Source organism: Empidonax traillii, unplaced genomic scaffold (assembly GCF_003031625.1).
Source record: "Empidonax traillii isolate 1590-97213 ecotype Southwest subspecies unplaced genomic scaffold, ASM303162v1 scaffold761:size885847, whole genome shotgun sequence".
Classification (NCBI taxonomy): domain Eukaryota; kingdom Metazoa; phylum Chordata; class Aves; order Passeriformes; family Tyrannidae; genus Empidonax; species Empidonax traillii.
In genome coordinates this window covers 820,743-834,998 of record NW_020955954.1, presented here as the reverse complement: position 1 = coordinate 834,998, position 14,256 = coordinate 820,743, and the positions used below count along the sequence as shown (strand labels likewise).

The window sequence follows — 14,256 nt, the reverse complement described above, 5'->3', positions numbered from 1 at the left end:
TGTGTCTGTCTGTCTGTCCACGGGCAGGGGGCGCAAGGAGGGGTCTGTCAGTGTGTCCGGGAACAGCGGGGGGGGGAGGGTTGTCTGTCTGTCTGTTGGGAATGGGCAGTGAGGGGATTCTGTTCTGCCTGTACTGGGGGGAGCGGGAGGGGGGTGTCTGTCAGTCTGGTGGGAAGTCAGTCTGTCCACGGGGGCAGCGAAGGGGATCTGTGTGTCTCCCCGGGGAGGGCACTGAGGGGGGTCTGTCTGTCTTGGGGGGGCAGGGAGGAATGAAGGGATCCCCTCTGTTTGTCCTGGGATGGGGAAGGTGGAATGTTCTGTCTGTCCATCCGGGGGGGACAACGAGGGGGCTCTGCCTGTTGTGCTGGGGGGGCCTGGGAGAGAAGTCGGTCTGTCTGTCCGAAGAGCAGCACGGAGGGGTCTGTCTGTCATAGGGCGATAGGGAAGAGAAGGGTCTGTCTGTCTCTCTGTCTGTCTGGGGTGGGGGCACCGCAGCCCCCTCACCCACCCTCTTCCCCCTGCAGAGCCCCCCCTACATGAGCCTCCCCCGTGATGAGCTCCAAGGCCAAGCGGGTGCTGCCCACCCGCCCTGAGCCCCCCAGCGTGGAGCAGATCCTGGAGGACGTGCAGGGCACCCACCCGGCCGACCCCGTGTTCGTCCTCCCCGCCGAGCCCCCCCTGGACCACGGCCCCGCTCCAGGTGAGCCCGGGATGGGCAGGGGGGTGTGGGGAACCCCCCCAGTGTCCCACTGACCCCCCGTGTGCCCCGCCAGGCTCCCCCGACCCCGCGGCCGAGGAGCGGGAGCGGCTGTACCGGCAGAGCCGCTCGTACGTGGGGATGAACCAGCGGCTGCAGCGATCCCGGGAGCAGCTGCGGGAGCAGCGCCGGCAGCTGGAGCGGGCGGGAGCGGAGCTGGAGCGCGGCATCGCAGAGATGAGGGAGAAGGCGCTCTGAGGGCCGGGGTCGGAGCCCTGACCCCTCCTGGACTGTGGTGGGGCACCTCAGGACGCCTCAGGCTGTGGTTTTGTCTTCCCAAACCTGGCTCTGCCACCCCGGTGGCGCTTCCGCAGGGACCTGCTGGGAAGGGCTGCCCAGCACGGCCGCAGGATCCCTGTGCAGGAGCAAAGGCTTGGACCCCACACGTGCTCCCTGCACTGGCTACCACATCCCCCGTGGGTGGCACGTCCTCCGTGCCCTCACACCACACCTTCCCCTACGACTTCTCCCTCTGGTACTTCCCGGAGGACGATCCTGTCGCCTCCCGCATTGCCCAGCGCCTCAGGCAGGAGGGGTTCCGGGGCTTCACCGAGCACCAGGACCAAGTGGCCGGGACATCTGTCATCCTGACGGCCCTGGAGGTCATCGAGGCCAGCAGGGTGGCCATCCTGCTCCTCTCGGCCCGCTCCGTGGGCGACCCGTGGTGCCAGCGCGTGTCCCAGTGGAACCTGCTCCGCGTCATCCACCGCTGCGGGACCAGGCTGGTCCCCGTGTGCGTGGGGGTGACGAGGGCCCAGGTGCCCCCGTTCCTGCAGCACATCATCCCGCTGGACTACCAGAGCGAGTTCTTCTTCGAGCAGCTCCTGGCCAGCCTGAGAGCCCGCCCGGGCAGAGGGGCCAGGCGGGTCCCCCCCAAAGGGACGCACTGAGGGACCCCTGGGGAGGGTTGGCCAGGGGCCAGCACTGATGGCCCCGTGGTGATGGTGGTGGGAAAACTGTCCTTGTTTTGCTAATAAAGGTGGTGGGAATGGATCACCCAGCGCTGCAGATTGTCATAGATCTCACAACCCCCCCCATTTTGATGAAGATGCCACTTTCTGTCTGCAAAGCTGAGCAGCGAGGGGGCTGTGGGTGTTTCCCACCCCCACAGGTGTTACCTTGTGGGTGCCTCTTCCCCTTCCTGCCCCCCTTAGCGGGGTCTGTGTCCCGCTGCTGCCCTGCTCTGCTGTCAGATGGGACGTGGGACTCCTCTGACACCACACCAGGACATGGAGCAGGCAGGAATGGGGTTGAGGGGCTGCCTCGGGCCGCTGCTGCTGCTGCTGCTGCTGCTGCTGCTGCTACCCCTGCCTTCGGGTGAGCACCAGGGCAGTGGGTCTGGGGTGCCCAGCGGGGTCTCAGCATCGCTGACCGGGGTGGTGGCAGGTGCTGGTTGGGGGCCAGGACAGGATCTCCTCTCCCCACAGCGTGGGCCTGGCTCCAGCCATCAATCATCGGGGGACGTGAGGCCAAACCCCACTCCCGGCCCTACATGGCGTCCCTGCAGTTTGGGGGGGTCCACGCCTGCGGGGCAGCGCTGCTGCACCGGCGCTGGGTCCTGACGGCCGCCCACTGCCTGGCCCAGGGGTGAGTCCGGGGGCTTGGGGGGCTCGGGGGGCTCACAGTGAGTGGCACCGAGCTGACAAGGGGTCCTGGTGTGGGGCAGGACACAAACCAACGGGAGAGTGGTGGTGGGGCTGCACAGCCTGCGGGACCACGGGGCAGCCACGCAGACCTTCCCCATCCGGGCGGCCTGTCCTCACCCTGGCTACGACCGTGGGACGATGGAGAACGACCTGCTCCTGCTGCAGGTGGGGCTCAGGAGGGGTCTGCCAGGGGGCAGGAGGAGCGGGAGGGTTGGTGGTTCTGGGAAGCGCTGCTGGGGGGGCACTGGGGGGTTCACACCGTGTCACTGCAGCTGCGCTCGCAGCCGGGGCGAGAGGCTTGGTGACATTTCCTCTTCTCACCCCCCAGAGGTTTCACACCTCCACAACATCTCCCCACTCCCACGGGCGCTGCATCGGCTCGGTGCCGCCCCTCAGCCGCCCACCTGTGCCGTTGGGGTACTCCTCCTCAGCCCACCCCCACTCCTGCAGCACTGGGGTGCCCCCCTTGGCCCTTCGCCTGCAGCATTGGGGTGCTCCCCCTCCACCTGCAGGGTTGGGGTTATCCCTGCGGCCCCCCAGCTGTGTGGGGTGTGTCTGACACTGTCCCCCCCTGCAGCTGGAGGGGACGGTGACGCTGGGCCGGATGCGGCAGCTCATCGGGCTGTCGGGGCGGGGACCGGCGGCGGGGACCACCTGCAGCCTGGCGGGCTGGGGGGTCCGTGGGCGCAGGGGGCTCTCGCCCACCCTGCAGGAGCTGGAGGTGAAGGTGTTGGACCCGCGGATGTGCAACAACAGCCGCTTCTGGGACGGGGGCATCGCCCCCACCATGATCTGCTTCCAGGGACAGCCCCGGGGCTCGGCCCCCGCCAAGGTGAGCATTTGGGGGTCGGGGGGGTTACAAAGCTCTGCCCACCCTGAACCACCATTCCCATGTGTGGGGGGGTCCAGGGGGGACTCTCACCCTGAGCACAGAGGTGAGATGTCCCCTCAGCCGTGGTGGGGGTCTCCCCCCCGGTCGGGGGGCACTCCCTGGTGTCACCCCCTCCCCCAGGGTGACTCGGGGGGCCCGCTGGTGTGCGGGGAGCGGGCGGCGGTGGCCGGGGTGATGTCCTTCAGCGGCCCAGATGTCACCGACCCGTTCAAGCCGCCGGTCGCCACCTCGACCGCCAAGTACAAGAAATGGATCCAGAAAACCCTGCGGAGGGGCTGCAAGTCCCCCCAGCCCGCAAGAGACTGAGAACCCCTTCCTATTTACACAGGTTGGCTTTTAATGGGAATACTGTCCAGAGTCCGGTAAAATAACATCCTTAGTACATAGATACAGTGCTGGGGGAGCGGGGCACGGCACAGCCCAGCGGGATTGTCCGGGGACAGCGGGGTTTGGGGGGCAGACTTGGGCCCAGGGGGCAACGCTGGCCCTGCTGCCACCCTGTGCTCCGTTGCAGCACTCAGGAGGTGGGACACGTGCTGCCCCTGGGATTTTTCCCCCTTCTCTTCACCCTCAGCTCCAGGTCACCTGTGCTGGCCCCATGCCAGCACAGGGGTCTCCAGGTTGTCCCCACGACCCTGATGCACTGTCCCTGCAGCCCCTGTGGCACTGGTATGGGGGGACACATAGGTCACCCTGTCCAAAGCAGGTGGTGATGGTGGGAGGACTGGGAGATACCCAAGGAGTCAGGGAACACCTGGATTAGGGGGTCCCTCTGCAGCCCACCCCACTCCCAGGGGCCAAGGCACTTCCATCACACCCCAGTCTTGGCCCCTGGGGCCAGCTGGCAGCAGGATTGGGGTGTCCCTGGGGTTTCGGGGCTGGGAGCCCCCCGTGGGCGTAATCCAGTCCTGGATGGATTCGTGTCCACATCCACAAGGACACACCAGGATCCTTGCTGCGAGCTGGGACAGGGATCTTCCACCCTGGGGGTGGGAAGCTGGGGAGCTGCAGATGGAGGTGAGGGATCCCAGACCCTTCCCTGGGGGTTGGTTACTGCGGTGCCAGCTCAGCACCCTGTCCCCTCCCAGGGCAGCTCCCCAGCCTGGTGACACCACCCTGTGAAAAGCCCCCCAGGATGAGCCCATGGGGACCCCAGACACCCCTGTGAGCCCCTGCCCGGCTTCCCCTGCACCATTTGCACCCTCTGCCGCCTCAGACCAGCGCAGGGACCTCGGCTGCTGGTCCCTCCAGCAGCACAAAGAGGGGTCCTGGGCCCCATCACCCCTGCAAAACCTCTCCCCTGCATCCCCTTCCCCCCTCAATAAATGGGCTGTGACTGCTGGCACAGCCGGTGTTGGTGCCAGAGGAGCTGGAGCACGTGGGGGTGTCCCTGTGCCAGGGTGTGCCGTGCCGGCTTCCCCGCGTGTGGGATCAGACCCTGGTTCAGGCCCTGCCCTCGCTGGGTGAGGGAGATGGGGGGGACCTGGGGACATGATCCCCCCTCATCTTGTCCCGGGTTGTCCATCAGCAGGAGATGGTCCATGAGACTCACCCCGGGTTGGGGTGTCAGCCCTAAGCGTGTTCCCGGCCAAGTCCAGTCCTTGGCACTGGGAATTGTGATGCTCCAGAACAGCAAGACCCCAGTGGGAAAAGCAGCGGGTTGGGGTGACTCATTAGTCCCCAGCTGTCCCAAATCATCGTGTGTGTGTCCCCAGCACAGTCCTGCTCAGCTCCCGTGGCTGGGGGTGTCACAGGACCCCCACTGGGGGCTCATCCGTGGCAGCTGCTCAAGCCTGGATTTTCTCCACCGCCTTGTCTGCCACGGCCGTCACCGCCATGGGGCTGGGGACGTAGTTGAAGGGGGTGACACGGGCGGCTTTGCTGGGGGAGCCGTGCCGGCTGGCGGGGAAGGTCCCGGCGGGCGCCTCGTGGCCGAAGGAGATGGGCAGGGCAGCCTTGGCGGGCGCGGGGGCTTCGCCATCGCCGGTGGCACGGGGGTGCGGGGGTCCCTCGCGGGTCTCCAGCGTGGGAGAAGTGCTGGAGTTGGTCTTGGAGGCGGCAAAGTCCTCGGTCTGCACCACGGCGTCGCTCGTCTTCCTGGGGCCGGGGGCGCCGGGGGACTCGTCCTCTCCGGAGCCCGCCAGCGGCAGGGCGGAGGAGGGCAGCGTGCTCTTGAGGATGTGCGGGATGTCTTCGTCCCGGATCCTCCGCCACGTGCCCTTCATCACCACCACCGGCGGCTTCCCCGGCTGCCCCCCGGGAGCCGCCTCGGGCTGCCTGCGCCGCGCCGGGGCCTCGGAGCGCACGGAGGAGGAGGAGGACGGGCTGCCCGCCCGCCGCGCCACGCTGATGTTGGGCGAGGACGAGTATCGCTTGAAGGGCTCGGCCGCGGGGACGCTGGTCTTCACCGGCAGCCGGGACGGGCTCTCGGAGCTGGTCCTGCGCGGCGGCTTTGCCCCGGCGCTGGTCTTGGTGCCAGGCTGGGCTCTGGGGGCGAGGGGCCGAGGGCCGGGGGCCGCCGGCTTGGCCGCCTTGAGCTCGTCGCAACGGGAGGAGCAGAGGAACACGGCCGGGAGGGTGGCACGGCTGCGCTGAGGGGACCCCCGGCGAGGCAGCGAGGCTGCGGGGGTCGGCGGGGTCAGCTCGGAGCGGTGCCGGAGTAGCAGGCTGGAGGATTCCTTGATGAAGGTGAGCTGGCGCAGGAAACCGGAGCGGTCCGAGTCGCTCCCGCTGGAGCGGGCGGATGACATCCGCACCAGGTTGAGCCGGCTGCCCCCTGGGCCCCCAGGCCGAGCCTTGGAGCCGTCCACCTGCTCCTCCAGCACCGGCATGGCTCCCCGGCCCGGCAGCACCTTCCTGCTGGGCTTCTGCATGAAGGGGATGCGCACGGGCGACTTCTGCGTCTTGGACTGCTTGGGGGCTGGGGATTTGGGGGCCGGGGCCTTGGCCGGGGGTCCTGGCGGGGAGGACGAGCCCCCTGCCTTGCCCGCAGCTGGGGTGCCTGGCTTGGTGAGCTGGGAGGGCGATGGCAGCTTCTTGGGGCCATGCTGGGAGGGGGTGGAGGTGCGAGAGGATCCCGAGGAAGGCGGGCCCTTCCCCATGCGGGCGGGCGGTGTCGTGCTCCTCTTGGGCAGCGCCAGGTCCCCGGTTTCGGGGGCCTTGCCCAGCCGGTGCAGGCTCCGCGAGCGCTGCTGGCTCAGGGAGAGGTTCTTGGCTGGCGGCGCCTCGGGCTTGGCCACCGGGGTCTTCTTGGGGGTGGCCCGTGGGCTGGGGGTGTCCTTGGCCAGGCTGGGCATGTAGATGACGGTCCTGCCTCGGAAGACCACGGGCAGGTTGGGCACCGGTTTGGTGGGTGCTGGGCTCCGCTCCGCCCTGGCACCGGCACGGCTGGCGGGACGGGCACCCGCCGTGTCCTTCCGCTCCGGGCGGCCCTTGCTGTGCTCCCTCCTCGTCGTGTCCCGACCGGATGCGCTGCCAGGCCGCTGCTTCTCCTGCCTACCCAGGGAGAGCTGCAGCGTGGAGCCCACCGAGAGCCCCGACATGAAGGAGAGGATGGAGTCAGACTCGGAGGAAGGCTCCCGCGACAGGGAGGCGGCAGCCTGGTGCAGCCAGGTGACGATGGAGTTGGCTCCCTCCTGGATGGCCTGCCACTCCACGCTGTCCAGGTCGGAGGCCCGGTCGGAGCCGGCGTCCTCGTCGGGGTGATGCCTGACCTCGGCTTTCCTCTCCCTCCCGCCGGCACCCGCCGGCTTCTGCTTGCGCTCCAACCCCCTGCGGCGAACCGTGGGCCGCCGGCGCTTGGGCATGGCCGAGCCGATGCACTTCTGCAGCAGGTCATCCTCCGAGTTGAGGCTGGGGGAGCTGGGGGAGCCCCCCTGCGCCTGCCCCACCGCGGCCGACCGTGGCCAGGTGGCTTTGCCGCAGGGCTGGCCCCGCTCCTCGCCGTCCGAGAGGTTGGCGTCGCTCAGGGAGCTCATGGAGGAGCTGAGGGAGTAGCACGGCGGAGTCTCGTCGGCGATGAGGTTGTTCTGCGGCTTTGCCTTTGCCGGACGGGGACCGGGCTCGGGGTCCCTGCGGGGGATGGAGCCGCCTGAGCGCTCCCTCCGGGGTGCCCGGCCGGGCTGGGCTCTGTTGCCGGACCCGTCCCTGCCCGCCTCGGGCAGCTGGTCCAGCTCCGGGTCGTAGAAGCAGTAGACGGCTTCCTCCGTCGGCGTGGTGTGGCACAGCGACTGGAAGACCACCCCGTCCTCCTGGGGATCGTCCTTTCTCCCGGGGGCACCGCTGGCCCTGCCCACCCCCAGCTCCAGGCTGGCCGAGCTCTTCGGGGGGGTCTGACCCCGATTCCCCTCCCTGCCTTGGCCGCGGCCCGGCCCCGCTTTGCCCTTGCCGGCGGAGCTGATCCTGGCGGGTGCGGAGCTGCCGGAGGCGGCTCTCCTGGCCGGGATGGTGCGACCCTCGCGGCGCCCCTCGGGCAGGGGGTGCTCGGCCTCCTCGCCCGCCGGGTAGCGCAGGGTCTCGTCGCTCAGCGAGGCGGCGCTGGAGAAGTTGCCGGGGGTCCCGTCGGCCGAGTCGGTGAAGGAGTCGTCGTCCTTGAGGAGGTCGCGGGCGGTGGCTCGCAGGTGCCTGGGGACGCCGGGGTGCGCGTGGGCCGGCACCAGCATGTAAACGGGCACGTGCAGCGGCTTCTTGGTCTGGGGGTGCAGGACCTGGCCGGACAGCAGCGAGGTCTTGACCTTGCGGAAGCGGGAGGGCATGGCAGAGCTGATGCACTCCTTCAGGATCTCGATGTCGTCGTCGTCGGGGGGCTCAGGGCGGTCGGCCCGGCGCCGGCCCTCCAGGTACCGCTCCTCCCGCCGCTCCTCCCGCTTCTCGTGAGCCGCGAAATTCAGGCTGTTCTTCTCCGGGAAGGTGGGAATCAGCTTGAGCTCCACGTCCTTCTGCACGTAGTGCTCGTGGAGGGGCAGGGCGCTCAGGCTGGAGGCGCACGAGAAGTTCTCGTTGGGTTTCTCCACCGTGAAGTAGACCATGGAGTCCAGGTCCTGGGGCAACTGGAAGCGCTCCTTGAAGTCTGTGATCTCCATGAACTTCTTGACGTTGTTCTCCCACTGGATGTTGAACTGGCTGGTCTCCTTCTCGGGCTGGCAGCCCAGCTCGAAGAGGGGGGTCTTGCTGCGGCTGGGGGGCATGGTCTGCCCAGGGCTGTCAGGGAGCTCGCTGGGGCTGATGGTGCCGCTGATCATCTCGCTGCACGGGTCGCTCTGGATGGAGCTGGCGATGGAGGGGCTCTCGAAGCTGCCCAGGGAGCTGACGGAGCTGCAGCGGCTCATCACCAGAGGAGTCTCCTGGATGTAATTCTCCGAGGAGCTCGAGGGCGTCAGGTCGTCCTGGCGTGAGGGTGATGCTTCCCGTAGGAAAACCTTGTCCCGCTTTGGGAAGGGGATGGTGATGGGCTGGGAAATCCCCACCGGCGTGGTGGGACCCGGATCCACCGCCTTCTCCTTCTGCTGCCTCCCGTCATCCCCTTCCGCGTCCCCTTCCTCCATCTCCAGGATCTCCAGGGAGGAGTCGCTGTCCAGGTCGTTCTCGCTGTGGCTCTGCCCATCCAGCACATTGTCTGCCGAGGAGAGGGAGGAGAGGGAGCTGCACCTGGAGAAGCAGATTGGGGTGTCCTCCACCGAGTACTTCTGCACCGACTCCTGCTCTGCCGGGGCCGGTGGCTGTGCCGGCAGCTTCTCCGGGATCTTGCTCAGGGTCTCGGCCGTCTGCAGCAGTGCCGAGGGGAGCCAGGCTTGCTTCCTGCCCAGCAGGGAGGGCTGATGTCCGGTGGCCGCGCTGCTCTTGGCCAGGGTCTCGAGCAGGGGCACGTGCTGGTAGGACGGGGAGAGCTTGATGGTGTGGACGTGGGGGTCGGGGGGCTGTTTGCTGCCCACCTCCTTCTTCCACTCCGTCTCCTTCTCCTTCTCTGGTGCCTTGGGGCTGGGGAAAGTCACCGTCTTCTTGGCCCGTTCGGGCAGGTCTCGCTGCTCCGGTTTGTCCGGCTCGGCCGGGTCCCGCGCGGGGGGCTCGGCCCGCTCGGGTTTGCCGCTCAGGATGCTCTTGAGGTCAAGCCGGCTCGGCCTCTTCTGGTAGCGCTGCAGCTCGTCCCGGTAGTCGAGGAGGGCAGCCCTGGGGCAGGGCTTCATGTGCTCCTTGGTGCAGTAGCCGTCGCTGGTGCTGCCGCTGTTGAGGCTGTCGGTGGACAGGCTGGTGTAGGCCGTCTTCAGCCGCAGCAGGGTGTGTGCCCGGCTCAGGCCCTCCCGCTTGGCGAAGCCGCCGGCGTCCGAGAGCCGGCACGGCGAGCAGGACTGGGCGCGCGCCTCGTGCCCCTCCTCGGGGCCGTACTGCCAGTCCAGGCAGTGGTCCTCGGAGCTGAGGCTGAAGCTGTCGTCCGAGGAGTTGTGCATGGTGGAGATGTCCTCCACCAGCTTGTCGATCTTGGCCACCGTGCTGGAGATCTTGTTGGCCAGCTTCTCGGCGGCCAGCGATACGTCGTCCTCCGGCAGCGGCAGCTTCTTGGGCTCCGCCGGCTTCCCGCTGCCGTCCTTCTCCGGCTCCGGGCAGCGCCTCTGCGCCAGCGCCCGCGGCAGCGCCTGGCCCTGCAGGAAGGAGGAGTTGAGGAACATGGAGAGGACGGAGGCGCTGGCCGTCTCCACGCCGGTGGCCACGTTGGGCACCTCGTCGTCATCGAAGCAGCCCGAGTCGGAGGCGTAGTCCTTCACCAGGCTCTCCATGTGCCGCAGCGGCTTCTTCGCGCTCTGGCTCTTCAGGCTCTGCTTCTCCATGGTGTCGAAGGTCTCGGCCAGGTGCTTGGCGTCCAGCTCGGCCTCCAGCGCCTTCTGCTTGCGCATGTAGAGCGAGGGCATGCAGGAGCCCGGGGACACCACGGCCGCGTCCTTGTACTTGGGGGGCCGGTTGGTGAGCAGGTTGCGCAGCGCGGCCGCGCTGCCCATGGCGATCATCTTGTGCTTGGAGTGGATGAGGTTGCGGAGCATGCTGACCGCCCCCAGGTCCCACAGCAGCTCCTGGTCGCGGGGGCTGCGGGCGGACAGGTTCCACAGGGTCCCGCAGGCGTTGCTGACGATGGTCAGGCTGTGCGAGCGCAGGTGCTGCAGCAGCGTCTGCAGGCAGTTGTGGTCCCGGAGCACCTGCCTGTGGGACAGAGGGGACCCCCGGCCGTCAGGGGGGTCCTTGACCCTCTCCCTGCAGCCGTTCCTGGGGTTCAAGGTGCCCCCAGCCCTGCCCAGCCGTGACATCCCCCAGTGCTGTCCCTGGGGTCTGCAGTGCCCCCCACCCCCGTGGCACTCCGTGGCATCCCCCAACACCGCCCTGGGTGTCTACGGTGCCTGGGGTCCCTCATCCCCTTCCATGGTGCATCCCCACCTGTAATCCTCCCGCGTGGCAACCAGGCTGGAGACGTTCCTGAGGATGCCACCGCCACTCTCGATGATGGCCAGGGAGTTGCTCTGGCACTTGTAGGTGAGGGTGCTCACCAGGAAGCCCAGGGCCCCCTCCACGGCACAGATGGCTGCCTTGTTCTCCGTGCTGTGTGCTGACAGGTTCCACAGGGCACTCAGAACGCTCTTCAGGGTGGATTCCTGTCCGGGAGGGGTCACACACCCCTGTCAGCCCCTGTCCAGGGGCTCCACGCCCCCTCCCACCCGCCCTGGCGCTCACCTTGCCGGCGTGCAGGGCACACCGTGTCAGCCCCGTGACACTGCCCACCTCCCGCAGCACCTTCTTGCTGTTGATGTCAGCACGCCAGGAGAGGTTCCTCAGGATGCTGGAGACCACCTGGAGGGGCAGAGCAGGGTGAGTGGGCATTGGGACTGTCCCCCTGCCCATTCCCCTGCCCGGGGAGCCCCTCACAGGGCCAGCACCCACCTGGTGCAGCTCCTCGCTGTCGGAGCCCAGCTGGGCCACGATGGCCTCCATGCAGCCCCGGCGGGAGCACAGCGTGGCCTGTCAGGAGGATGAGGGTGGTGAGGGCGACACTGTGACCCCCTGACCCCGCTAACCAGCCCCCCCCCAAAGCGCTGCCCCCCACCTTGTTGACCACGTCGCCGAAGGTGAGGTTGGTGAGGGCCATGCCCGCGTAGCGCCGCAGCGCCAGGTTCAGGGGGTCGTTCGTCATCTTGTGCATCTCGTAGTCCACCTGCAGCAGCTCAGCCACCGCCTGCAGCCCGCCTGTGGGACAGGACAGGGGTGGTTTGGGATTCCTGACCCCCCCCAGCGCCCCCTGCCCAGCACTGTGATGCCGGGGAGGGGGTGGGCAGGGCTGGCCGTGGTGCACAGGGAAGGAGACCCCTCCCCATGCTCACCCAGCTCGTTCATGGCCCGCCGATACTCCTCGTCGAAGGAGAGCTTCATGATGGCACAGGTGGCCTGGCAGATCTGGGGCTCGATGGGCACGGGCACTGCGGGGGGAAGGGAGGTCGGTCCTGGGGGTTGGCACCCACGATCCCCCCTCACCCCACGGGGCACCCCCTGCTCCCCCCCATACCCGCGCCCTCGGGGTCCCGGCCCCCGTCCCGGCTCTGCATCTGCAGCCAGTCCCAGCAGGTCTCCGAGTAGGAGCGGATCTGCTCCAGCACGTGCAGCACCCGCATCTCCTTCTTGGCCTGGCCCTCGTCGGGCTGGGAGAAGACGATGTTGTGCAGGGCGGCGTTGGCTCTCATCCGCGCGTCCTTGGCGCCCGTGGGGCTCTCGGGGGGCCCCGGCTCCCCGTCCGAGTCGTGCAGGATCTGGATGAGCAGGGGCAGGCAGCCCGACTTGCGCATGGCCAGGCAGCTCTCCTGGGAGCTGGACATGGCCAGCAGCGTGCGGGACATGTCCTCCTTGTCCCGCGTGGCCAGCATGGACAGCAGCCAGAACACCACCTCCACCTGTGGGAGCAGGACAGGGGGTTACCCTGAGCCCCCCGGGCTCGGCCCACCCCGCCCGGGCTCTGCGTGCCCGCCCCTCACCTTGCTGTTGCCCCCCTCCTCGGGGTGGGTCGGGGGGTCCAGGCTGCCGTCCCCCTCCATGCCTGGCCCCTTCCCGCAGAGCTGCAGAGGAGGGAGCGGTTGGGGGGGGGTGCATCTTGCTGCCCTCACCTCCCCATGCCCATCCCCTCCCCACTTTTCCACCACCCACCGGTGCCATTAAACCCGCAGTGATTCCCAGCCGCCGCTTCCGTCAATGGCAGGGGTGTATTTTAAGCTAAAACTGGGGATGATTGGGATGGGGGAGCTGCTACAGCCGCAGGCTCGGGAGAGGGGGAGCGTGGGAGAGTGAGCAGGGAGGGGGCTGAGCCCACGGAGCTGATAGCTTGGAGTGGCAGTGGGTGGGCTGTGAGGATCTGGGGGTGTCTGGGGGTGATGGAGGGACGGGGGGTGATGGAGGGACCACGGGTGTTGCCACAGGGGGCTGTGGGTGCTGGTGGGGAGGTGGGTGATGGTGGGACCACGTCAATGGCGGGGTGACAGTGGGGCTGTGGTGATGGCAGCCCATGAAGATGAAGATGATGATGACGGTGGGTGACAGTGGGGCCATGGTGATGGCAGTTGCAATGATGAGGTTGAGGATGATGATGATGAGGAGGAGGATGATGATGATGAGGATGATGATGAGGAGGAGGAGGAGGAGGATGGCAGGCTGCCCGCCCTGGCGCCTCGGTTGGAGGCAGATGCCGTGGGAGCCCCCGCGCCGCCCGCCCGCCGCGCGCCATGGCCTACTTCTGGTCTCCATGGCAACTGCCCATTTCACGGTGCCCGAGCCACACAAAGCCCTGGCTGTGCCGGCGGGGACAGAGCGGGGACGGCGGCGGGGGGGCTGTGCTGGCCCCCTCCTCCTCCCTGCCCGGTTCCCTCGCCCACGGGGACTGGGGACACCCCGGTGCCACCCCCTGTACCTGCGGCTCCGGCTGCTGCGCCTTGTCCTGAGCCTCCATCAGCTCCTTGTCGATCTGCTCCAGCCGGGATGCCCGGATCTGGGGGTGCATGAGGGGATCAGAGAGGGCTGGGACCCCCTGGGACCCCAAGAGCTGGGCAGGAGGGGCGAGTGTGCAAGGAGCTGGGTGTGAGGGTGCCCAGGAATGAGCCCATCAGGGCTGGGGGAGTCCCCAGGGGGCCAAGCAGGGGATGTGGGGGCCCAAGGACCCCACCTGTGCCCTCTGCACCATCTCATCAGCCGTCCCAAAACGCTCCTCCATCAGCGAGCGGATGTGCTGCGCCTCGAACTGCAGCTGCTGCCGGATCAGATCCATCTGCATGGAGAACTAGGGGGCACAGGGGGTGGCGTGAGGGGGGCAGGGTCCTGGCCGTGCCCCACGGCTGAGGGGGGAGCTGGGGGTGGTCCCCACTCACCGTCTCCACGTGGGGCAGCTCGTCCAGGCGCGTGGCCAGGCTCTGCAGCTGCGCGTAGTACCAGACCTTCTCCTTCTCCTCCTTCTCGATCTCCCCCAGCAGGAAGCACCTGGGGAGGGGACACCCTGTCAGCAGAGCCCCGGGCACCCCCAGCCCCTCACACCCCTCAGGCCATCACCTCTCCCGGTCCAGCTCCTCCAGCATCCGCAGGGTGGCCCTGCCCAGGTCCCCGGGGCCGTCCCGGTGGGATGTGGGGGCCGGGGGACTCTCCTCGGGGCCGCGCCCGGCGCTCGTCACCTCTGGGGCGAACTTGAGGTTGTAGAGGCTGGTGATGTCCATCTGCAGGGCTGGGCACGGGGACAGCACCGTCAGGGTGGGTTTGGTGGGGTGGGGACCCCCCCACACACACTGCCCGGGCACCCACCTTTGAGCTGGTCCAGCACCTCGGTTTGCCCCGAGGACACCATGACTCGGGCCTCCTGCTCCAGCTTGCCCTGCAGATGCTTCAGGACCTCCTAAAACAGGGATGGAGCTGTGGAGGAGGGGCGGGGGGCACGTGGAGGGAAACCCCTCCCTGCA

At 68.3% G+C, this 14,256-nt stretch overlaps 3 protein-coding genes across 5 annotated transcripts in view; 2 read left to right on the top strand and 1 right to left on the bottom strand.

The window, feature by feature from the left end:
* Positions 1–211: 211 nt before the first annotated feature.
* CUNH19orf25 (chromosome unknown C19orf25 homolog) lies at positions 212–1,038 on the top strand. The gene is made up of 2 exons (XM_027901037.1): positions 212–700; positions 774–1,038. Exons 1-2 carry the CDS (start codon positions 553–555, stop codon positions 953–955), a joined length of 330 nt encoding a protein of 109 aa, XP_027756838.1. The 5' UTR covers positions 212–552; the 3' UTR covers positions 956–1,038.
* Positions 1,039–1,964: 926 nt separating this feature from the next.
* LOC114066391 (granzyme M-like) lies at positions 1,965–3,618 on the top strand. Its single transcript, XM_027901034.1, has 5 exons — positions 1,965–2,074; positions 2,185–2,344; positions 2,424–2,568; positions 2,981–3,235; positions 3,416–3,618. Exons 1-5 carry the CDS (start codon positions 1,987–1,989, stop codon positions 3,599–3,601), a joined length of 834 nt encoding a protein of 277 aa, XP_027756835.1. The 5' UTR covers positions 1,965–1,986; the 3' UTR covers positions 3,602–3,618.
* APC2 (APC2, WNT signaling pathway regulator) overlaps positions 3,609–14,256 on the bottom strand; it is a 15,092-nt gene continuing 4,444 nt past the window's right edge. The window contains exons 1-13 of one of the 3 annotated variants that reach the window (XM_027901024.1): positions 14,102–14,188; positions 13,856–14,024; positions 13,678–13,786; positions 13,476–13,589; positions 13,224–13,301; positions 12,298–12,378; positions 11,835–12,216; positions 11,653–11,748; positions 11,379–11,518; positions 11,216–11,293; positions 11,009–11,125; positions 10,715–10,929; positions 3,609–10,483 (exon numbers count right to left, since the gene is read on the bottom strand). In XM_027901024.1, the coding sequence (XP_027756825.1) occupies positions 5,083–10,483; positions 10,715–10,929; positions 11,009–11,125; positions 11,216–11,293; positions 11,379–11,518; positions 11,653–11,748; positions 11,835–12,216; positions 12,298–12,378; positions 13,224–13,301; positions 13,476–13,589; positions 13,678–13,786; positions 13,856–14,024; positions 14,102–14,144 (7,023 nt within the window). In that variant the 5' untranslated portion in view covers positions 14,145–14,188 and the 3' untranslated portion in view covers positions 3,609–5,082. Of the gene's footprint in view, positions 10,484–10,714; positions 10,930–11,008; positions 11,126–11,215; positions 11,294–11,378; positions 11,519–11,652; positions 11,749–11,834; positions 12,217–12,297; positions 12,379–13,223; positions 13,302–13,475; positions 13,590–13,677; positions 13,787–13,855; positions 14,025–14,101; positions 14,189–14,256 lie in introns of those variants that run through there. The other 2 variants (XM_027901023.1, XM_027901022.1) reach the window with 2 other exon arrangements.